General features: G+C 42.7%; 1 protein-coding gene across 2 annotated transcripts in view; it reads right to left on the reverse strand.

Moving 5' to 3' along the window:
• GARNL3 (GTPase activating Rap/RanGAP domain like 3) overlaps positions 1 to 25554 on the reverse strand; it is a 172226-nt gene that overhangs the window by 60963 nt on the left and 85709 nt on the right. For both annotated transcript variants that reach the window (XM_025360304.1, XM_025360305.1), the window contains 7 exons: positions 23729 to 23828; positions 21883 to 22001; positions 17189 to 17253; positions 14475 to 14538; positions 10137 to 10163; positions 2456 to 2531; positions 1713 to 1811 (listed from right to left, as the gene is read on the reverse strand). In XM_025360304.1, the coding sequence (XP_025216089.1) occupies positions 1713 to 1811; positions 2456 to 2531; positions 10137 to 10163; positions 14475 to 14538; positions 17189 to 17253; positions 21883 to 22001; positions 23729 to 23828 (550 nt within the window). The remainder of the gene's footprint in view (positions 1 to 1712; positions 1812 to 2455; positions 2532 to 10136; positions 10164 to 14474; positions 14539 to 17188; positions 17254 to 21882; positions 22002 to 23728; positions 23829 to 25554) is intronic.

Below are 25554 nucleotides of genomic sequence, written 5' to 3' on the forward strand. Positions count from 1 at the left end.
ATTCAATTTGTCATTGGCTATGTGGCTTTTGACAAGTTACCTCACTGCTCTTTGAGCCTCAGTTCCTTAATTTGAAAATGAGGACAAAAGTTGTATCTAACTCCTAGGGATATTGGGGAGACTCAATGAGATTATATTTGCAAAGTGCTTAGCAGAATGCCTGGCTGTATCAAGGGCTCAGTGGATGGTTGTAATGACCATAACAGAGAGGGTGAGGGTTGGCAGTGGGGGTATGAGTGGCAGGCACTGAAGAATTCACTGTGTGCACTCTACGTGTGTTCGAGTGAAGCTGGAGCCTGACAACTGGGGCCCAATCTCCCATCCCTGCATCTGTCAGTTAGGGCACACTTAGCTCTCCCAAATTCAGAATCCGTGATGCCATGCTGGGCTGGTGGGAAGATGAGCCTCCCAGAGGGTGAGGGTAGCTGGACTCGAAGCCTATCACCACTAGGCCAAAAGGGCCTCACACCCACTGCCTGACTTACCTCAAGGACTGACTGTGAAGATCAAATAAAGCAAAAAAAAAAAAAAAAAAAAAAAAGAAAGAAAGAAAGGGAAAAGCTAGCAAGGCTACACAAAAATGAGATGGGGAAAGAACTTCCAAACCTAAGCTTGTAATCTTACCTACCTTCCCCGACTCAGGCTCCCATCCTCAAAATGCTTCCTTTCAGGTGTTTCCAATCTCACTGCCGGTGCCAGCCCCACCCAGCTACCCAGGGCAGAAACCCTGAAGTGTCTTCAAGTACTGTCTCCTTTTTCATCCTCCACTTGCTAATTCTACCATGAAAATGGCTCTTGAATTAGTCCCCCTGTCTCCCTTCTGACCTGTAGCCCTCTCCCATGGCAACCCTATCTCGTTTGGACTGTTGCCACAGCCTCTGAGAGCAGGTTTCTCCTCTGCCTCCCCTGTCTGCTCAAAGGTACAGATCTAATCTCACCACTCCCCTACTTGAAACCCCTTAATGACAGAGAATAAAAGGCAGACTTATTAATATAACCTCAAAACTCCCTTCAGGATCACGCCCTCTCTCCTACTCCAGGCCACATTGCATCATTCTCAGTGCCTCATTCCCTCCAGCCATAAACAAATTCTCTTAGTTTCTAGAACACACCATGTTCTTTTCTGCCTCAAGGTCTTCACAGATGTTCCCTCTGCTTGGAATTCTCTTCTCCCCTTGAGACCCTCCAAGTACTCCGACTCGCCCCTCCCTCTGGTCACAAAAAGGCTCAGAGAAGCCTTCCCTAATCCCCTAGATTAGGCAAAATGCCCCACAGCACTCTGTACTTTTTCTTCTTAGTTGTCTTCTGTACTTAGTGCTAAACCATTTGGTAATTATCTGCATAACATCTGCTGGATGTGCCCGGGACTGCAAGCTCCTAGAAAGGAAGACCCTATGTTGGTTTATTCACTTTTATATCCCCAGAGCCCAGCAGAGTCCTGGCACACAGATGGTGCTAAGCAGTAATATTCATGGGCAGACCAGGACTTCTCACACTGTCCAGGGCTGTGAGGGCTTATTTAGTTTTACGAAGCTCAGTGGAAGTGCCAAAGAGGTCTATGACTCCATGTTGAACAGGGTGTGGCACTCACCTCCCTCCAGTCTTCTCTCATCCATCCCTTCCCCCATCTCTGGTATAAGTTCAGACACGGGTCAGGCTAACTTAGAAAAATTATACAAATTACAACAGAATAGATCAAGAGGCAGGCTTACTTTTGGTATCCAGACCGCCACGGTAGCCCGTCCAGCCCTTTAGAGTGATTGTGTCACCCAGGAGATTTAAAAATTTTTGAAAAGGCTCGCTTCCAATTTCTGCAGGAAGAGGTAGAGTATGAGGAAAGTATGGGCATCAGCAAGTCCTCATTTTCTAACTGTGCACCGGAATCGCTGGAAAATTAACCAGGCTCTGCCAATTCATGCGTGGTAAACAGTATGGGGAAGTCACATTTCCTTCTTCCTGAGGACCATGAGGACTTTTCCCAGGACTCCAAGGAAAGGAAAACTGCAGAATCAGATGAACCCAGCTTACTACTGCCAGCCTGGGACCACAGGTGCTTACTATTGCAAAACAAAAATGTTATGACTGCTTGCATTCAGAATAAGCAGGTATTTAACAAGAAACCCAAAATGACGCCATCTTATAATTCCTCCTCTCATCAAAATCACAGAAAAACCTTCCACTGCTCTTGGGTCTGTGCGGAACCAAATTCTCCAAATCCCACGTGCTCTTCTGTCTCTCCAGTGCAAACAGTGACTGGGTACAAACGAGTTGCTCAATAAATATTTGCCAAATGAATGAAACTGGGCAACAACCTCCCTACAAAATTCACGCTGAAATTGTGTAAAATTATCTCTTCGTATTAAGACTCCAACTCAACAGACAAGCTCCAACTGGCAAGAATGCAACAAGGCAGGACAGGGTCTCTGGCAGCAGAGAGCAGGAGGAGATCACTCACCATTGCTGAACATCTCATCATCAGTGAGCTGCCCATCTTTGGCAAAAAGAACCCCAAACTTGAAATTCACAGAGCCCTTAGGATAATAACAAAAGGTGTTACAGTTAATTTTATCATCACAGCATAAATAGCTCTGAGACGTGCCATTCGTGACTTAGCACAATGGCAGTCACCAGGATGGACAGTCAGGGGATCCCTTCCTCCCATCCACCTGGGTTTTGACCAATGTTAACAGCAATCATTCCTTCATTTTTACAGGTATTCATAGCTTACAGATGAGACTGTATGCCTTTATGAATTAGTTCGTTTTTAATTTCATTACTAACGGCATCTCTAGGATACCAGTTCTGTTCTGTGGCAAAACAGGGTTCCAACAAATGGCCACAGGAACTCATAGGCCTGGCACCGTCTTCCATTCAACCCCTGAGCAACAGTTCAAATCCCAGTCAGTGAAGAAGAGTTCATTGTAATTCAAAGCTTAACATCATCTCAGGCTGATATATTGTGGACTCTTTTAGAAACAGAAATGAAAATTATAGGCAATTTATACTAAAGGCTCATTTTCCCCAATTCCTAAAGATACTCAATCTGAAGAAGTCACAAAACAGATGTGCAAAAAAAAAAAAAAAAAGCAAGCCCAAGCCAAAAGCAAGCAGTAGCTGGTACAAATGTGCAATCTACCACCTCCAACTTTAAACTGAATTAATTCTGATCTGGTGGAAATGATAAATAGTAGCTTCCACAGGGAAGGGAGGAAGACAGAGGAACAGGGTCAGGGAGTGGTAAACAGGGACTCAATCATATTTTTTTTTTTTTTTTTTGAGACGGACTGGCTCTGTCGCCCAGGCTTGAGTGCAGTGGCCGGATCTCAGCTCACTGCAAGCTCCGCCTCCCGGGTTTACGCCATTCTCCTGCCTCAGCCTCCCGAGTAGCTGGGACTACAGGCGCCGCCAGCACGCCCGGCTAGTTTTTTGTATTTTTTAGTAGAGAGGGGGTTTCACCGGGTTAGCCAGGATGGTCTCGATCTCCTGACCTCGTGATCCGCCCGTCTCGGCCTCCCAAAGTGCTGGGATTACAGGCTTGAGCCACCGTGCCCGGCCCTCAATTGTATTTTTAATGTTTTGGTTTTTTTTTCCTTAAATTGGGTAGTGTTTTTTTTTTTTTTTCCTTTTTTTTTTGAGATGGAGTCTCGCTCTGGGTGCAGTGGCGTGATCTTGGCTCACTGCAACCTCCACCTCCCTGGTTCAAGCTATTCCCCTGCCTAAGCCTCCCGAGTAGCTGGGATTACAAGCGTATGCCACCATGCCCAGCCGGTAGTGGTTTTATAGGTCTTCATTATGTTATTCTCTATACTTTTTTTTTGTACGCCTGAAGTATTTCATAATAAACACAAAATAAAATGTTGGAAGAGAATCAACCTCTACAAGATTGGTTGACCCACCACTAGATGGAGAAATTCTTGGTGGTCAATTAAGGGTAGACAAGGGACAAAGATATTTAAAGCACACTGGCCAACGGGTCAAAGATAGGAAGTCAAGGCGATTGCCAGGATTCAGGATAGCTGGATCTAGGAGTATTAAGAATCTGAAAATCCAAGTTCTTTTTTTTGAGACAGAGTCTCACTTTGTCGCCCACACTGGAGTGCAATGGAGCGATCTTCGGCTCATTGCAAGCTCTGCCTCCCGGGTTCACGCCATTCTCCTGCCTCAGCCTCTGGAGTAGCTGGGACTACAGGTGCCTGCCACCACGCCTGGCTAATTTTTTGTATTTTTAGTAGAAGCGGGGTTTCACCGTGTTAGCCGGGATGGTCTCAATCTCCTGACCTGGTGATCCGCCCACCTCGACCTCCTAAAGTGCTGGGATTACAGGCATGAGCCACCACGCCTGGCTGAAAATCCAAGTTCTAAGGCTGTGCATCCAAACATTTTTCTGTCCCCAACACACCTGAGATGCATACTCATCACTAACAGTGGTTTTCTATACAGGAAGAGAGAGGACACTCCCAAACTGACCCCTCCACCTGGAACTCTTCCACAGTTCTGGGGATGACCGGCTCTCTCCCATCATGCAGGTTTCAGCTCAAGTGTCCAGAGCCGCCTTTCCTGATCTCCCCATATAAAGCCACCCTCCTTCCTGCTGTTATTCTCCATCAGAGCACCTTGTTTATTCTCCTCGAAGCACTATTTACACTCTGTAAATCTTTTATTGAACTTGTGTATCTGTCTGTTTCTGCCACTAGAACCTGAGTCCTGTGCAGGAGAAATCATACACTGTTTCCTTTCCATTGAATCCCCAGTGTTGACCACAGTACATTGGAAAAGATTAATAAATATTCATGACATAAGGGACTGTATGCATAATAAATGAGAAAAGAAATAAACTTTGTCAGAAACAACTTATTTTTCATACGATGTCTCCAAATGATCGCTGCTTCCTTACAAACTAGCTTTTGATAAATTTCTTAGAACGTTTTCAGGGACCTGTATTCACTTTAGGGTTTTATAGCTTGTCACTGTTCTTTCTCTGTTTTGGAAGTGACGACAGCAAGCACATGTCGCAAGGGTCCCTTAAAAAGCTCCTACAGTAATTTGGGGTCTGACATATGACCCTCTTAGAATAATAGTGCAGGAACTACAGTAGTGGTTCTCTAACTTGACTGGGCATCAGAATCACCTGAAGGGCTTGTCAAACTAAAGATTGCTGGGTTCCACCCCAGGAGTTTTCAATTCAGGAGGTTTGGGATAGGGCCTGATAATTTGCATTTCTAACAAGTTCCCAGGTGATGCTGATACTGCTGGCCAAGGGTCCCCACGTTGAGAACCACTGAACTAGAGAAAAAACCAAGAGGCTGTCAGGAGGCCCAGAATCAGGTCCAGCTGAGCTGACAGCTAGCAAGTCAGAGCAGAAGGACTAGGTCAACGACCATAACTATGAGCCATAAACTGACAGCCTGCTAAAGCCAGAAAGGACCCTATAGTCCACTGAGTCCATGCTCTTATTTTAAGACAGGACAGGAAAGTTCAGGGAAGACAGGGACTTGCGCATGGCTGGAACTAAGTGAACAGTAAGACCAGAGCTGGAACTTGGGTCTTCCAACTTTTGATCCGGCATTCTTTCCAATATCATGGCATAATCTTCTCTGAAAAGTTTTGAGTGAAACTGAGATGTACAAGCAGAGCTGGGGCCTACTACCACCTGATCACTGGCCAATGCTTTTACAAGCTTTTATAGGGTTGCTCTGAGACTGGCACCATGCTGCCACATCCCTGCTGAGGACCTCTTCTGCTTCAGGGGGAGACTCCAGAAAGACTGGTGTTGCAAGGTCTTGTCAAGTCTTCATCACAAGTTATTAGGGTCAGACAACAGCAAAGTCTGTAAGGCATCAAGGGTTGCATGATGGGGGTCTTTTTAGTACCTGCGCACCCAACGGTGTAGGATCTTCAAGGTAGGGAGATCACGTGTCCAAGTTTGCCAAGACAGCCCTGACTTTTATCTGTTTTATCTGTCGTCCTGATGTTGTTAATAATTACTCTCAAAGGGTCCCAGTTTAAATTATAAATTACATGAATTCCTCCTGCTTCAGGTGGAGATTCCAGAAAGACTGGAAGTACTTGTTAAGTACTTGAACCTACTTTTAGAGCCTCATTTAGGTAACATGGTGTCCAGGACTTCCCAAATTATGTCCATGACTAAAAGTTTTCACCTATCTCCAGAAATCAAGGTATGGCTCTTTATAATGAGTTATTTCATATTTTAGGAGGGGACAGTTTGATTGGGGCAAGTGGACTGTCACAGATAATATTTTAACCAGCTATTCAGAGCTCTTAAGGTCTCAAGGCCAGACCCGGGTCCCTGGAGGAAGGTGCTGCTGGAGGGAATCCACAGGCACTGGGTTTTCTCAGGATGTAAGTCTTGCTCAAACATTCAACATACAGATAAGGTCACATCTGTCATTCCTACTTGGATGGAATTTAAATATTCTAAGTTCTAAATTTTACAAGACAGAACTCAACCTGATTACAAACAAACATGCAGTCACATTCTTGGCAATCAGTAGTATGCTACGAACTATAGTTCTTCTGAGAAAAACAAACTATGAGGGGAAACTAAAGTCCCAATGATTCCAGAAGAATTTTTTGGAACTGAGAAATGATGGCCTTATTCAAAATGAGACACCCCTGGCTCCTTGTTACTCTCGTTTAGGCGACGTCTCCATATTTCTAGGGTTCCACATGTTCCTACACATCTCTCCTCTCTCCATGTGTATTACAGCTTGGGATGCCGTGTTCTCTCATGAGGGTGCCTCTCTATGTAGCAAACAAAACATGGGTTTCAGGACACTGACATCATTTTACCAAAGTGCTAACCTTTCAGGAGCCTCACTAGTATTCTTTATTGGATTCCCTGCCCATCTTTGCAGGTAATAGTTTACCACTAGAATAGGCTGGAATTGGGATAAATGCTCCCAACTTATACCAGTTGAGAAGCAGCAGGATTAAATAGAGTGCCTCACCACACAGCTCTCAGAGAAGCTCTGGAGGATCATGGCCATTGTTCACACTTCAAGATGTCATCACAAGTGACTAGTGTTGCCTCAAGCTAATATCCCCTTAGTAAGGAAATAAAATTGAGAAATAAAGAGATCAACTTATTTTTCAAAACTTGGGAGTTTCAAAAAAAGCAGAGGAGGATGCAATGAACAGTGAACAGGCGTTCTTTCAGGGGCTGGAAGTGGTGAGGTCAGGGCAGGGGGAGCGTTCACATTTCCTATCGGTACATTTTCTCTATTGTTTGTTTGTTACAACAAGCATGTGCATGCACTCAGTGGGTGCTCAATAAATATCTGTAGATTAATGAACAGAGTAATTTTGACATATAAAAGCTATATATAATCCCAATTTTATATAAAATGTAACAAACATATATACCAAAATGTTAACAGCAGTCGTCTTTGTGACTGCAGGTGATTTTTTCCTTTTATCTTTTGTGTATTTCTTTATTTTTAAAATTTTTACCAGAAATGTGATTATTTTTACTTTTTGCCTTTTACAAATTACACATGAAATCCATAAATTCTCCTGCAACAAGCATGAACCTAAGATGGACAAAGTATGGATAAAAATGTAGTCAGACATGGTGGTATAAACCTGTAGTTCCAGCTACTCAGGAGGCTGAGGCGGGAGGATCGCTTGAACCCAGGAGTTGGAAGTCAGCCTGGGCAATATAGCGAGACCCTCTCTTAAAAATAAAAAAAGCAGGCATCTCCCTTTGTCTGCTTTCTGCTGCATCCCACCCCAGTTCCACTATCCTGCTCAAAAGTAACTCCCACCAACAATTTGGGGTGCATCCTTTCAGCCCCTTCTTTGTATTTACATCTACATGTTCAAGAATCAGCTGAGGTGTCGCTGCCTCAGAGAAACCTTCTCTGTTCAATGTAAAAAACCTACCCCTCACCGCACACCCCACCACTGTGCATTACTTTCTTCACAGCTCTTGGGGTTACTGGTCTTACCATGTTTCTGTTTGTTTGTTTACTTGTGTAGCTTGTCTTACCCCACCAGACTGTGAGCTCCATGAAGAAGGGACCTTGTCTTGCTCATTGATGTATCCCCGATGCCTCAAACAGTGCATGGTACATGCATGGTAGGTGCTCAATAAGTATGTGTTCAATGAATGAATGAATGAATATACATACAAATATCTGTTTATAAAAACATAATTGGGATTATACGTAAATAATGTCCCATAAGTTGCTTTTTTCAGTAAATACTATGTGGTGGAAATCTTTCCATGCCAATAAGTAAAGGTCTATGTCTTGGTCTATTTGGGCTGCTATAACAAAATACCATAGACTAGGTGGCTTAAAAACAACAGACATTTATTTCTCACAGTTCTGGAGGCTGGGAGGTCCAAGATCAAGGCAGTAGCAGATTCAGTGTCTGGGGCGGGACCTATTCTGGGTTCACAGATGGCACCTTTTTGCTACATACCCATAAGGTGAAAGGGCGAACAAGCTCCCTTGTTTATAAGGGCGCTAATCCCATTCATAAGGGCTCCCTGCTCATGACCTAATCACTTCCCAAGGCCCCACCTTCTAATACCACCACATCGGTAGTCAGGCTTTAACATACAAATTTTGGGGGGGACACAAGCATTCACACCATGGCACTCTATCTCACTCTTTTTTGTGAGGGTGCATGGTGTATTATATATTAGTAAGTATATTTATGGGTTTTTGATATGTTTTGATACAGGCATGCAACGTGTAATAATCACATCATGGGGAATGGTGTATCCATCCTCTTAAGCATTTATCCTTTGTGTTACTACCTTATTTTTTCTAATGGCATCATAATATTTCATAATGTATTCATTCAATCAATCAATCAATCAATCAATCACTTGTTCAACCAACAAATGTTTACTCTATACCTTCTATTTTTACTGTTCTAGGATCTCGGAACACAAAATTAAAGAAGTCTCTGCTCTCATGGTGCTTTTATTCTCATGGCGGAGACAGATAATAAGCACACAAATGAAAATACCAGCATTAAGAAAAAACAAAGGGGCTAAGGGTGAGAGGCAGGTGTACTGTTGTACACGGAGTGGTCAGGGAAGGTCTCTCTGAGCAGAGGTCCTGATTGAGTGAGGACATCTGGGGGACAAGCATCCCCAGCAGTGGGAACTGTAGGCTCTTTCTGAGGAGATGGAAGAATAAGGAATTCAGTATGGTCAGTGTTTTTCAGTAAACACTGGAGCTGACGACTGGAGAGGTAGAGGGGCCAGATCATGCAGGCTCCAGCAGGCCAAGGTCAGGATCTGGGGCTTCCCTTTGAACAGGACAGGAAGCCTTTAGAATTTTGAGCAGAGAGATGACCTGATTCTACATGTTTCAATAGGACAATTGGCTACTATCTGGAAACCAGAAGAGAGGGGGAGAGCGGAAGCCAGGAGAAGAGTTAGGAGACTCTGCAGGGCCCAGGCAAGAGAGGATGAGGTGGTATCCCCACACCAGAGTGGTTGTGGTAGAAGTGTTGAGAAGTGTTTGGATTAGGGATATTTTATGAAGAGATGTCACCAGGATGTGCTGATAGCTTAGATATAGGATAAGAGAGAAAGACATGGATTAAGGATTTTTCCAAGTTTGGCCTAAGCAACAAGACAAAAGATATTGCTATTTACTGAGAGGGATAAGATACATAAACCATAATTTATTTACTCCATTGCCTATTAATAATATTTTAGATATTTCCCTATGTTAGTTACATACTTAGAAAATCCAATATATTTATATTTTTAATGGCGGCAACAGGGAATGGCAACATGCAAATAAATTCAGCATTTTGTATATTAAGAGTATCCTAATAAAGCACAAATACCCTACTTTAATGAAAATTAAAAACTCATTACTCACCCTGATCATAAGCTTAACACAGTAAATGTTTCCAAGCAGATTTAAGTAGTTTGATTGTTTTCATAGCTTTATAGCTAGATGCATAGAAAATTCTGAAATATACCTTAAAAATACATGCCAGTAAGGTCTTTCCATGCAATGTGTACCACTGTGCAAATCTACAGGGAGGTTTGGCTGAAAGCAGAGTCTGGGTTCACAGTGAAAGGAGAAGTATATTTACAAACACGGAGGCAGAGCAGGCGCAAATATTTCCATAGAAATACTCACCTCTTGTTCTTCAAGAACCAGCAAGTCCTGTCAAATAAAGTTTTAAAAGTTACATCCAGGCATGACAGTAATTATTTCATTTTCACTTGCTGTGAAAGCCAAGCTTCGGTTTTCTCACACTGACATTTTGAAAATAATTTTAAAAGTTGGTCATAGGAGCTTTGGGCGGGGAGGAACCAACAACTATGACAAAGGTGGGTGCCAAGAGTCTTGGATCTTTTTCCCCTGTAATACCATCTCGTAAGAGCAGCATGGAGCAGTAAACCTAAACAATCCTTTGAATCCCTGCTGTCGCATTCTTAACTGTGTTTGGGCACAAGTCATTTAATCTATTTGGGTCTCTGCTTCCTTCTCCATGGTCCAAGGATAACATTGGTCTTAACCCCTGTGAAGATCACTGTCAGTGTGTGTAGAAGACCTGGTACACAACAGAGATTTAATCAACCTTAAAGTACTTTCCTTTTCATTCTCAGTCGCCCCATATAAAAGTTTGTAAACTTACTACAGGCAAGTCCCATCTTTTCCAGAACTTCTGAAAAAGTAGATTCTGGCTGATAAGCGGACACCAAAGCCAAGGCTCTGACAGGGACTCTGTGGCTGAGCGGAGGGGGAAGGAATGGCCCAGGTGAGTCATGGGGACAGTGCAGAGGCAACGAGGGTCAAGATGGAGGCAGGGAGGCTGGAGGGACCCTCACCCTCCTTCTGGCCCAGGACTCTCTGGGGAAGAGCTGTATCAACTGGAGATGTGGCAATTCTGAAAGAACTGTAAGAGGCACACAAACCTCCATTTTATTTAACAGAAAGCCTCTTTCATTCAGAACTCAGCCATCTTTATTATTTTATTCTTTTTTTGTTTTTTTAAAGAGACAGGGTCTGGCTCTGTCCCCCAGGCTGGAGCACAGTGGTGCAACCTTGGCTCATTGAGGCCTTGACCTCCCGAACTCAAGCAATCCCCCCACCTCAGCTTCCCAAGTAGCTGGGACTATGGGCGTATACTATCATACCCAGCTATTTTTTTTGTATTATTTGTAGAGATGGGGTTCCACTATATTGCCCAGACTGGTCTCCAACTTCTGGGCTCAAGTGATCCTCCTGCCTCAGCCTCCCAAAGTGCTGGGATTACAAGCGCAAGCCACCACGCCTGGCTATATTATTTCTGAATTCTGGGAAAAAATAAAATTATGTTATACATTTTTTACATTGGGACTTTATGTTTGCATGTCACTGTATATGTCATTACAAAATTCTCTCTTTCCATGATCTTTCTCAACACCTTGTGGTTTTTATTAATTTTTTTATTTTTAGTTTTTATGGGTACATCAGTAGGTGTATCTCTCTCTCTCTCTCTCTCTATGGGGGGTGCAGTTTAATTGTTCCTGAATCACAGATGGAGGAATTGGATCTCCAGTTAAGGTCATGTGGCCTGTAAGTGTCAGCTCTGAATTTCATGCCCAGTCCTTTTAACACCCAGGCTAGTGCTCCTTCCATGCTAACTGCGGTGAATAAGAAAAGGGTCACACCTCTCAGCTTCTCAATTGCCACTAGCCCTGCAAGCATTAGGACTGGGATGTTTTGCAACCAGTCCCTGGCCTGGTAATACAGGCTGCTCCTCAGTGGGCTACGCTGAAGGAATCAGAGCCTTGCAACAGGAGTTCCGGTTGAGCTCAGGGCTACAGTCTCAACACTCAGCTGTAGAGGCAGGAGGGATGTCATAGGCTGTCAGGTTACATTTATGTTGCAGTTTCTTTATTTCGGATTACATTTGTTCAGAAGCGAATAGTCTTGCAATTTGCCCTGGTTTGCCAATGTCCCACTTAACATGATTCAGATTTTTAAAATATTCTTGTTCCCGAATTTGTGAGCATTGGAAGTCCCCTTTTTGCTGCTTTCTAGTGTGTAATTTTAGCCCAGAAGGTATAATTTTGGCCAGTAATGGTGTTTCTTAATACAGTCCTACTGGCATTGCTTTTGATATATGCATGATTCTAATCATTAGTTTGAGGCTGACACTGATTTTTTTTCATATATATGAGATTTGGGAGAGTGATTTTACATACACTTTTTAAACCTAGAAATGTTTTAAAAATCAAATTAAGTTCTACCGGTTTTTATAAAATACCTGGTCATTTAGGAAACATATCACAACTACTGGGAAACAAACTTGATGGGTAGGAGTGGGAAGAAACATACAGATAGTCTGATTTCTCTATCCATTTAAAGCTAGCTTAATCACACATTGCTTCTGGATTTTGGTCAAGGAAAATGTCACTACACTGCAGCCAGAAACAGACAAATAACATTTAAAAACAGCACCAGCCACCTTCCCTCTTTGTGGAAAGATGCCTTCTTTATAACACAATTGGTTTACTTTCTGTTTACTCTCTGGCTCCTACCATTTTTAAGAACTCTTTCCTCTCTACCTAAAGCCTGTTGCTCAACTGTTCCTAAGAGAAATCTACAGAAATGTGATGACAGCCTTCACCCTGCATCTCTGAGCCTCACACACATGTGCAAATTCACACACACATGCACACTCACACACACAGAGGACAAGGGGAAAGTTCACAAATGGTTTCTTTTGTTAAGGGGAAAAGAGCCAAAACACAAATATAGGAAAGCATAAAAGTACCTTTTGTTTGGTAAAAACAGGCACAGAGTTGTGATATAAATAGGCAGAATGCTGCTATATCTTTTTTTTTTTTTTTTTTTCTTTTCCTCTTCTAGAGAAATTAGACAGGGATGACTGAGCAGAGATGAGCTCTGCTGAGGGAACTGGCTCAGTAGCAAGAGGCAGAAAGAAGTGTCACAGAGCTGGCTCTGTGGGTTTGGGGGCTCAGTGTCTGGGAAGCAGAGTTAGTGTGGGGGATAAGACTAAGGCTTAAAGAAGGATTAGGAATAATAACCTGTGTGAGTGAAGTCATAAGAGCACACGGGTACTCACATATTTATAATTCTAGTTTGTTTTAAAATTTGCTGTAAAGTATCACTTGTAATAAACCTGGATGGCTTAAAGTCGCTTACAGTTTAACCTAACATACCCATTTTTGCCTGAGTTCTGTCTGAGGTTGAGGCTGGGTGTAAATACTATTTTAAAAATTACATCAAAACAAAAGATATGGGAATTCACAACTCTCTATATTTGGGGTAAACCGAGAGTCAATAACCTTATTTTAAAAGCTAACCGTATTTTAAAGATATGCAAGCAAAAATTGTTCATGTTCCAATCAATCCTCCTCTTACTATTTACCTAAAAGCAAATTTGAACATGATGCTTCCTGCTTAAAGGTTCTACTGGCTCCCTGCTGCCACCTGGATAGAATTCTAGCCTGCCTCTTCAGCCTTTTCCCTTGTCACCCATCCCTGGCGTACCCAACTACTTCAATCTCAGCTTCACACATGACGGGCGCACTATTAGTGACGGCTGTGTTTGTAAGTTTCAAAGCTAAATTGGTTATAACTACAAGACAAAAGTTTGGTTGACATTATTCTGATAAACCATCACCTAAATTATGACTAAATTTTTTTCACTCCCAAGGCAGACTGTTTTCCCTAAGAAAACGGGGATGGCTTTCTGGATACCTTTTATCCTTGATGGTACCCAGTACAGTCTACTACATGAGTAAGAGCTCAATCAACCATGTTTTGATTTATTAATTTTTAAAAAATCTCTTTAATATTCCCTAACATTCCGGGCTGGGCGTGGTGGCTCACGGCCTGTAATCCCAGCACTTTGGGAGCCTGAGGTGGGTGGATCACCCGAGGTCAGGAGTTTGAGACCAGCCTGGCCAACATGGTAAAACTCTGTCTCTACTAAATTAGCTGGGCATGGAGGTGGGCACTTGTAATCCCAGCTACTTGAGAGGCTGAGGCAGGAGAATCATTTGAACCCGGGAGGTGGAAGTTGCGGTGAGCCGAGATCGCATCATTGCACTCCAGCCTGGGCCACAGAGCGAAACCCTGTCTCAAATTTTAAAAAAAATTTCTTTAACATTCCACACAATTCTATATTACTCAGTAAAAAGGGTGGCTTTTAAGCCAATAAGATTTTTCTGAATGTACACCCTATTGGTCCGTGGACCGAGGACAACTCTGCGGTTCTCAGGAGTGGCTATGCATCAGAATCACTTGAGGAACTTCTGAAAAACACAGATACCCAGGCCCTACCCTACACCCATCAAATCAGAACCTTAGGTGTGAGGTTCTACCATGATGATTTTTTTAAGTTGCACAGGCGATTTCGCTTTGTATCCTAGGCTAAGGATTACTGATGACCTGTCAGCTCTATTCTAACACTGTAATCAATTTTGTATCATTATGAAGTATAAAATTTTCTGTTACCTTTTGTATTTCAGGATGAAAAATTTCCCTGGGGCCTTTCTCAAATTTGTCCAGATTCATGGCACTGAAATAGAATGGACAGGATGAGCTGCAGCATGCTGGAAACTTAAATAATATAGAGCAAAACTTGGTTCTTCAGAGAAGCTAAAAAGTAGCCTCTAGAAAAATCACAGCTGTTTTCCCTAAAGGGCCTGACACTCACTCAGAAGATACAAATCAAAAAATGAGTGATCAATGAACAAACAGATGAAGGTAACCAACACCACATGTACTTGACTTATATAACTGGCTCCTGGTGACACTCATAAGAGAAGGAGAGAGAAATCAGGAACATCTGTTTCAGGTAACCTTGGCTACTCTTCCAGATTCTTATTTTTATTTACTAAAAGTGATGAATGTAATTAAGCTTTAACTGAAATTTCTATGCCACATAGGGCAAAAGACTATCCTTAACAAGACTTTTTACAATGTTTTACTTTGGACAAGCAACGTAAATTCCCTTGAACCTAAGTTCCTATAGAGGTAAAACAAGGAGATTGAAATAGATGATCTCTAGAGTTCCTTTCAGCTAATATTCCAATATTTATAAGTGAAAATTAAAAATAATAACGAACTTCTAGAGTACTTACAACACACCAGACACTGTGATAAATGCTTTTCATGAATTGTCTCATTTAGTTCTTACGAGGCAAGTAATATTTTAGCCCCATTTTAAAGATGAGGAAATTGAAACTCAGAAGTTAAATAACAGGATAAAAATCTGGTAAAGAGCAGAGCCAGGACTTGAATCCAGGCTTATGTGACTCTATAGTATTTATACTTTAATTTCCTTTTAAGTTTTCGAGTTCTCATTCTTGTAACAAAAGAAGATAAAATCTTTTCTTCTGCTGGCAGCAACTATAGAATGTGTAGTTTGTCATATCTTTGAAATCTTGCTGTACCTTGCTCTGGCTATGAGGGTGTACTGAAAAGCTAAGCCTTGCTCATACAACTAAATGAAATTGTAACAAAACAAAAGGCCTAGTTTTTAAACAGAGAAGAAAGGAGCTAGAGTAAACTTCTTTTTAGAAAAAAGAATTCACAGAAATCTTAAACTGGTACAATTTAAGGTATTACTCTCCAAGCAAATTAAGATTTATAGTTTCTTGAAAGCAGCAGGATATTTCTGTGCTCAGGAAAAATGTTAGCCTCTTGGTGGAGAGGCTTAACTCAGGCTTTAGAACTGCTCAGAAAAAAAATCAGAAGGCACAGAGCAGACAGGAAGAGGTCTGCAATCTGGAGACCAAATGAAGCTTGAAAGTGGGATATAACGTTTTTCACTTCTTAATCTTGGTTCCTTTTTTTTTTTTTCTTTTTGAGATGGAGTCTCACTCTGTCACCCAGGTGGGAGTGCAATGGAGTGGTCTCGGCTCACTGCAACCTCCACCTCCTGGGTTCCAGCAATTCTCTCACTTCAGCCTCCCGAGTAGCTGAGACTACAGGTGTGTACCACCCCACCTGGCTAATTTTTGTATTTTAGTAGAGACAGGTTTCATTATGTTGGTCAGGCTGGTCTCGAACTCCTGACCTCATGATCCCCCTGCCTCGGCCTCCCAAAGCTGGGATTACAGGTGTGCGCCACTGAGCCTGGCCTTGGTGCCTTTTAATCAGCCAGATGCAATCCCCAACAGATACAGTCAAGTTTGTCGCTGTAAGAGCCATTTTGGTAAGGATGAGTGGTAGCTATTACGTGTCACCTGGGAACACTGGAAACACATCTACCACCAGGTAGCTGCAGATGAATAGAGAGGAAATCACCAGGGCTATGAGGTAAGCTTTGTCCTTCACACAATAGGGCATTAGTGGTTAAACAGCCCAAGCTCTGGAGTCACAGGACTCCAGCTCTTGATTTACCAGCTCTGAGCTCTTCGTCAGATCCCTTCACCTCTCTGAGGCTCCAATTCCTGATAAGTGGAGTGGAGATAATAATAGATCTACTATGTGGAGCTAGTTTAAAGATTGACTCAGAGAACATTCATAAAGCATTCAGCACAGTGCCTGACAAACAGAAGCTACCATTACTATGATGTAACATCTTAGCTGGTAACAAAGCCACAGGCTGGATCCAAGTGGTGGCAATCCCTAGGGGAGGCTGCCACCTAAGATAAGAGAGAGATGAGAGGGAGGTGGGAGGGTGGGGGCACAAGAGGCAGCTGAGCAGGCAGCAGCCAGATGTTCCATCCATTTAACGTTCTGTCTGGCGAAGAATAAGTACATTCTTTGCTGACATCTGGGTTTCTATTTCAAGGTGGAAAAAATGGAAGGAAAAATATTACTTGATTATCTTTATAAAACTAAAGTATCTGAGTGCGTGCAAGAAAAAAGAAGCTGGCAACTAATGTAGTATGGAGAGATGTCTAAGAGCAACGCTCAAAATCAGTTGGACCTGGACTCAGGCCTTGGTTCCACTACACACTTGCTTTGTGATCTTGGCTTTCTCTCTCTGAACCTCTATTTCCTCATCTATAAAATGGGCACAGTCACAGCACCTGCCCTACAGGGTTGCTGTGATGATGACATGAGGTGATGCATGTCATGCAAAGTGCTTAGCAAAACGTCTCACACACAGTCAAGGCTCAAGACAATGGAAAGTTAACATCAGAATGATTACAGGAAAAAACAGTGTATAAAAGGCTCCAAATCCACGCATAGGCTTTCTACCCATTAGAACTCACCTTAAGATGGACTTCACAGAAAGAGTTTTTGTGGGACTGTAGGGAAGGCATATTTTCTGGGTACCCTGGAAAAGTCCAAACATCAAATCAGTGACAAGTTCTACAACTTCCTTCTCCAAAAGAGCCCCTCTGGCCATTCAAAAGAAACCCATGCCCAGTCTTTCTCCTTTCTCCTCAAGGGGCATGTATATGAATAAACACATTCTATGACTGAAAACAATCTTGCTCAGGTTTGATAGCGACTTCCAGGCTGTCTCCACCCCAACATGTATGGATTTCAGCATGGCCTTCAACATACAGGTCTTCAGTGTTTTAGGTATTATGGAGAGCACCTGAGCCATCTGAACCAGATGAGAAGGGAATTTGTTTTTCTGGTTGTTTTTTTTTTTTTTTTTCTGGAGACAGAGTCTGGCTCTGTCACTTAGGCTGGAATGCAGTGGTGCGCTTTCCGCTCACTGCAACCTCCGCCTCCTGGGTTCAAGTGATTCTCCTGCCTCAGCCTCCCAAGTAGCTGGGATTACAGGCATGTGCCACCACACCCGGCTAATTTTTAGTAGAGACGGGGTTTTGCCATGTTGGCCAGGCTGGTCTCAAACTCCTGACCTCAGGTGATCTGCCTGTCTCAGCCTCCCAAAGTGCCGGGATTACAGGCATGAGCCACTGTGCCTGGCTGGGAATTCGGTCTGTAAGCCAAGCATCAAATAAGCCTCAAAGACCATAAAACAACAGTCTCCACATGTTCAATGGGACCCCAAAATAATGTCTCCCAGTCAAAAACTTTTGGAACTAGAAATCTCCTGAATCTTTCAGAGAGGTTTTCATAATGCATGCTTTTATATTTATCTGTGTTTTCTTATTTAAAGTCTCTTTTCTCCTAAATGAGTACCAACTATGACTCATTCATAGGAATACTCAATGAATATATTTTGACTAAAAAGGGAAAGAAGAATTGCCTAACTGATTCAGTCTCACATCCACACCACCCGGAACAGATGAGTGCTATTCTCTTCCTAATCGTCTAAGAAGAGGTGACATAGATTTAGAATCCACAAAGGTTTCACACTACACAGCTAGCAAACGGGATTATCATATACTGTACATTTAAAACTTTCTTCCTGATTTTGACTAGTAATAAAATTGTCATCACAAACGGCTAGAGGAGGGTAAGAACGTTTCTTTTAGAGAACAGGCAAAGAAATGTGATTTTTCTTGTGCTATTGGGATATACCTGCCAATTCATCTGTCCAAGCTCTGAACAATAGCAAGGGAGAGAAGTTCTTTGAACTTTCCAAGCCCACGGTCTCTTTGCATAAACAAAACTTTTATGCCTACACCCTTGGAGGCCTGCTACTCTCACCCCTCTCCAGGCCAGGGAGGAGGATGTCTTTGGAGCTGAGGATGAGAAGCTGCACTAGAGAGAGCCCTTCTTATGGGTTCTCCATTAGCCATGGAAACTGGGCTGAGCTTTTCTTTTTGTAGTTTGTGTTACAGAGATTAAATTTCTTTCCAATATTATAGAGGAATATTAAGATAGAAATGCATGTTTTCTGATTCTACAGATCCTTCCCATTGAAACCCGAGTTCTTCTGGGGCTTTGCTTTTTAACTGGCCCCAGCCTACACTGCATCCCCTGTCTAGGAGATTGTCTTGAATCTGCCCCTCTAGCTCAGATCCTACCTTGTCTACCTTTTCTTCTTACCCAACACATCAAAGGCAGTTTTATTTTTATTTTTTTTTGTAGTAGGCAGGGTCTCACTATGTTGCCCAGGCTGGTCTCAAACTCCTGGTCCCATGTAATCCTTCTGCTTTGACTTCCCAAAGTGCTGGAGTTATAGGCATGAGCCACCATGCCCAGCCCAAAGGCTTTAAAGAGAAGCCTTGGCTTTAAAGAGAAGCCAAGGGCAGCTCAGGGGAAATGTGTGGCACAGCAGAGGGCTCTAGTGCTGCACTGGGTGACAGTGACACCTTCGTGAGCTGCCTATGTGGGTGTGAAACCCAAGGCTCCTGGGATTGTGGGTTTGTGTTTTTCTTCACCACAAACTGGTAAAACTCTTCCTATCTCCTCCCTTTTGTAGCTTCCAGAGTCAATGTTCAAGAAAAATGGTTCTGTGATCAGTGGAAATACCAAATGCTCAGATAGAGTCAAGTGCATGTACATATCAGGCAACACTCAGTGAGCACAGTCAGGACGCAGAAGTGCACGTCGAAGATTACCCTGTGTAACAGGTGTGTGTGTGCAGGTGTGTGTCTACATGGACAGATGTCTAGAAGCCTGTTGCAGTGATTATCTCTGAGTAGTTGAATTCTTTTCACTTGCTATATTGTTTGGATGGAATTTTTACAATAAATACAAATCATTTTTCATATTTTATTTGTGTGAGCCATTTCTGTATATTTAGAAGAAACACAGTAGAGATATGCAAGACTGCATAGAGTTATATGTTTAGCTAGTTCTCCTTCCTCCCTCCCTCTCCCTCTTCCTTTCCTTCCTTCCTTCCTTCTTTCCTTCCCTTCTTCCCTTCTTCTCTCTCTTTCCTTCCTTCCTTTTCTTTTCTCTTCCTCTCTCTCTCTCTGATTTTGTAGCAACAGGGTCTTGCTCTATTGCCCAGGCTAGAGTGCAGTGGTGCAATCATAGCTCACTGCAGCCTTGAACTCCTGGACTCAAGCCACCCTCCTGCCTTACCTTCCCAAGGAGCTGGGACTACAGGTGTAAGCCCCCATGCATGGCTAAGTTTTTATTTTATTTTTTGTAGAGACAGGGTTTTGCTATGTTGCCCAGGGTGGTCTTGAACTTCTGCGCTCAAGTGCTCCTCCCACCTTGACCTCCCAAAATGTTGGGATTACAGGCATGAGCCACTGTGCCGGGCCTAGCTAGTTTTATAACTGCTTTATAACCTAGAAGATATGTGCTGGCAGTTGGGAGTGCGAGGGCTGAGTCACATACTTCTGTGGACTTCCCATAGCCTCTAGCACTAGTTTTAGGCCAAGAGGGGCTTAATAACTGACCCCTTGTGCCAATGCTCACTTTTGATTTCTCAGTTCCTCCCTCCCTTCAGCACTTCCATCAACGACTGGGAACCCTCTCGCTGTCTTTGACACATAACTGAAGGCCAAGGGAAGAGGTGCTGGGTGAAGGCACTGGCACTTCTCATCATGCCCTACCCCTATGCTGCCTTCACAGCAGTCCTGGGGTTTAAATTCCACCTCCTTGACTTCTCTAATACCAGGTACGAGTAACCCTTGTTTGTCTCGCATTTGTTGCTACGTCTACCTGGAACACTCCCTGATTCCCCTTCTACTCGTCAAATGACTGGCTTCCTTCCATCCTTCAGGCTTCTGTTTGCTGGGCGCCGCCTCAGGAGGCTTTCCCTAAACTGTCTCATCTAAGCAGGGCTCCTGCAGCACGCTCTGTCATTCTCTGTCTTCAGAGTGCTTATCACAACTTATAATGTCATACAGACAGTATCTTTGGAAATTAAAATAAGCAAATGTTCCCCCTGTATTTGTCTCATTCTGTCTCCCCTCATACATGGCAGTCATCTCGGTGAGGATGTGATTGCTACTTCCTGGAGGAAGAAGATAGACATTGAGAAAGTCCACTCCAGGAAGGTGGAAGAAGAGGGAAACCCACCCTCTCCTGCCTTGAAGGGAGGGAGGGAGAGGGAGGGCGAAGGAGGGGTGGGAGGGAGGAAGGACAGGGGGAAGGAAGGAGAGAAGGATGGAAGGAAGGAATGCCAGCCAAGAGGTAGATGCCAGGGTCCTTGACGCCCCCATGCCAAGGACAGGCTTTGAAGGCATTGTGGGATGCTGTAAATCTGTCAAGGGAAGACCTGGAGGCACTTGAGAGCATTTGAATCAGAGGCCCCTTCCCAGGCATGGCCTTGCACAGGAATCTTAAGTCCAGGCAGCACCTGGTTTGAACTTGGTGAAGGGTAGCAACTCAGTGGCTGCAAGTGTTAATGACCAGAAGTATGACACACGCAGGCCTATGGCAACGGTCCTGCCTCCTCACATCTGACCTATGGTTCATAGAGGATGTGCCCCAGGAGGGGATGGAGAGCTTCTGAGAGATTCAGAGACTAGCGGAGACCTGGGATCAGGACAAGGAGTGACTTTACAACTAAGAGGCAAATAGTTGTACCATGGGTTTCAGGGGCAGATGCTTTCCAATGACCCAAAAGAGCCAGAGGAATCAATTATATTTCCGTGGTCACGAGTTCAGAGGTTGGATTAGTCACTCTACAATGGAAATCAGACAGAACTCAGAGCGCCCATGTGGATCCACAGTTCTCTTCTGCGACCATTAGGTCTCATAAGCCCCCTCCCATGTGCACAAATACCAACCGCAAGAGGAGCAGGAGGTGGCAAAAAAATTGGAAAGGCTTGATTCTTTGCCCAAAAGAGACAGAGTCATCTCAAAGAAAATATTTAAACCAGAAGAGACTAGAATGCTGTAATTGGCAAGCATAAAATAAATAAGGTTTTTTTTTTTTTTTTTTTAAAGGCCAGGAAACAGTCTCCTGGTGCAGAAAATAAGGTGCTTTGGGCAAAGGCACTGTCAACTTCTCAGAGGTGAATCACAAGAAGACTATGAGGCATGCCCTGGAAGAAACTGGCACACAGTTCCCCATCACAGGGGTTATCTCCTGAAACTGATGCATAAATTTTGCATCAAGTACGAGCCATATACTTACTGTTTTTCTCCAAAGAATTGCACGGTATTGAGGAACACGTTGATTATTTTGGTCAGAAAGGGTCACAGACAAGAAGAAAGGGCTCTTCTCTGCATCATTTCCAATGTAGTTCTGATGGACTGGAAAAGAAAGGTTTAGAGCAGTGAGAATGCAACTGATCCTGCCAGTCACAGATGGTAGAGGACACTGCAGGTGGTGTCCAGCCCTTCCCACATGCTCAGGGAACAGTAATCCCAAAGCCAGCTTGGGATGGACCTGATCTCTCCCGGGGGATCATGCATTCTTCTTCCCCTTGCTTGTGACTGGTTCAGGAATGAACATGTGATCAAATTCTGGCCAATGAGACGGGAGGAGAAATCTGCCACAGGGCTTTTAGAGAGGCTTCCTCACTTCTAAATACTGCCATCTTCTTCCTCTGGACTGGTGGAGTCTAGAAGTGATGCCTGGAATTGCTGAAACCATCTTGTGACCCTGAACCTGGCCAGCCCAAGTGCCAAGTTGCCACACTAAGGATGCAGAAGCAGAAAAAGGGAAAAGGCCTGGGTCCTTGACATTACTGGGCCTCTGAATCCCCCAACCCCAGGGCTTGCCCTGCCTCTGGGTTTTTTGTTATATCCTTTACTATTTGTGCCAGTTTGAGTCAGGTTTTCTGCTGCACCTGAAGGCATCCAAACTCATGGCACCATTTTTCTCTAAAGTCCTCACTGCTCTGAGTACTACTTACAAGCATTTGGGAAGATGACGGCTTTCCTGCTGATTTCCTTTTTTTAAAATAAATGCTTCTATATCCCCCACACACCAATAAATTTTGCATGGCCAAAAAAAGGAACTTCTTACAATAATACAGAGTCAGATTTCTTTAAAGGCATCATTTAGGTCTGCTCACTCTCATTTTGTCATTCAAGCATCATATCTACAAATGAATACATTAGCCTGAGAAAAAATTTCTCTAACTCATTTTGAATCCCAAAATAGTGATTATTCTTCCATTCCCCAAATCTTTTGTAATTAGCCACACTCCTGTTTTCCACCTTTCTGTATATTTTCACTTGAGCCCTTCACTTTAAATGTACATAGCTATTAATGACTGAGCTGTTAGTATGTGTCAGGCACTGGGCTTAGTGTCATTCCTGCATCTCACTGAAACTTCCATTCAGACCTATTAGATATGCACTCGTAATATCTCCACTTTACAGAAAGGAAAATCGCGTCTCAGAGAAATGGAGAGTAGCCAGTGTAAGGTCCTTTGATTAATAATGGCAGCATCAGGATCCAAACCCGTATCATGAGTGTCTTTGCCACTGTATCCCCATTGCTCTGCACATTGCCTGGCATGGAGTAGGTGATAAATACTTGTCATGTTTGAATGTATGAATGATGCCAGAGTCTACAGTCTAATGTCTCTCTAGTGCTATACAGGCCCTGGAGCTCAGGGAACCAGTTATCTCCCTCATTGCCTTGAACTAAGTATTCAAAACCCAATACAGACAGGGCAATTGCCTTGTTAAGTCTAAAGTTGTTTTTCCACCGTGGAAAATTCGTCTTATCTCTCAAATCACTTTTTCAGATGATCTAATCTCCTTTAGCTCTCCAGGAATAAAAATGCCTGTCCATAAAAAAAGGAAACTATGAGCAAAAACTCTTAGGGCTGAGACTCTGAATAGGGCTGAGACTCTGAATTGGATCTTTTAATCTACAAAGCTTACTACTGACCTTGAAGTGAATGCCCTGATGTTAGTGTTTCTAAAATGGCTAGTTTCACTCATATAGGATACCAGAAATTATACTAACACTAACTTCCATTTTGAATACCCTTTCTTCCCTACCACCACAATAGCATAATTACCTTGTCCCAAAAAATATTTGAAATACCATCTGGTGTGGTATTCCGGGTTCTCTAAGTGCACGTCTGTTCTTCGCCAAGTACCAGGCAGAGCAGTTGCATTCTGTAATGGAACAAAGTTGTGACATTAAGAGGCTTATTCAGAAAGAAAACATGAAGCTGGCAATGAACCAGAGGCCAAAGAACCAGAAAAATCATTGTTAAAAGCATATACCCAAGGGCTGTGGCTGCATGTTCTCATTCGAAAAGACACCCTGTCTAAATTCACATCGTGGAAGCATCCAGGAGGCCTTTGGGGTGTAGGAAAAATAACCAGTGAACCAGTGAGTTCAGCTGTTCCTAAAACGGGTACCAAGTACCTCTCCTTTCTGGGCTGAAAGTTCCACAATATTTGGGAGTTGGTGCCCCCTAGAGGAACCCCCTTCTTTTTGTTACCCCTGTAATAGGCACAATTCATCTAGAATCCATCCATGTTTTGGTATTTTTTTTGTTTTTTTTTTTCCCCACGCATATACATATGTATTTTTCTTAATAAGATGAAATTATATTGAATATATTAAATATATTTTGTGGCTTGCTTTGACAATAACTTTTTTACATGTCAATAAATATAATCCTATGTTATTGGCTCTATACCCTTTTATTTATATAGACATAACTAATAATACTGGACAATTAGGCTGCTTCCAATTTTTTTTGTTATTGTAAATAACATTTATCATCTTCTAATTCCACGTTTGCATACTTACTTGTTCAATTATTTCTTTAGGATAATTCTTAGAAGTTAAATTGCTTTGTCAAAGGGTATGTACATTGTCGGGGGTCTGCAACACAATGCCAATCTGACATCTAGAAGGACTGACACAAAATTATAGTTCCACCAGCAATGGCTGAGGGTGCCATCTTCCCTATACTGTCAACATTGCCTCTTTACAATTTAATGGCAAAATGTAATCTCAACGTTGTTTTTATTTGTGTTTCTTTGTATACTTATTTATTTATTTTTTTTGAGACGGAGTCTCACTCTGTTGCCTAGGCTGGAGTGCAGTGGTGCCATTTTGGCTCACTGCAACCTCCGCCTCCTGGGTTCAAGTGATTTGCCTGTCTCAGCCTCCTGAGTAGCAGGGATCACAGGCGAATGCCACCTTGCCTGGCTAATTTTTCTATTTTTAGTAGAGATGGAGTTTCACCATGTTGGCCAGGCTGGTCTCTAACTCCTGGCCTCAAGTGATCCTTGACTTCTCAAAGTGCTGGGATTACAGGCGTGAGCTACCACGCCTGGCCTGTATGCCATTTAGATTGTAGCTTTTCTTCATATTTTTATTGGTCATTTATAATTATTTTGTGGGTTACCTGTTTATGTCCTTTGCCAGTTTTCTGATTACTGTATTCTTTTGTGAAATCTTTGAAACAGATTGCAAATAATTTCTTCTGATCAAATTTTTGCTTTTAAACTTGTTCTATGCTATTTTTGGCCACATAGATGTTTTAAAATGTTTGCATAAGCAAATTTTTCATTTTTTTCCCTTTATGGCTTTTGCCTAATTAGTATCAAAAAGTCCTCCATCCCAGCATTAATGAAACTGTTTACCTCTATATTCTTTTAGATGTTTCATTTTTATAGTTCATTCCTTATCATTTATTTTGATGTATGCTCTGAGGTAAGGACCAATTTTCCCCAAATCATTTGTCAATTAACTCAGTTCTACTTATTGAACACTCTATCATTCTCAATCCTTATAAGGCATTAAATTACTGTTTACAATAAATGTCTGAAACTTGCATGGTATCGGCTGATACTGTGTTAGATCAGTTTTCCTGCATGACTG

Source organism: Theropithecus gelada, chromosome 15 (assembly GCF_003255815.1).
Source record: "Theropithecus gelada isolate Dixy chromosome 15, Tgel_1.0, whole genome shotgun sequence".
Lineage (NCBI taxonomy): Eukaryota > Metazoa > Chordata > Mammalia > Primates > Cercopithecidae > Theropithecus > Theropithecus gelada.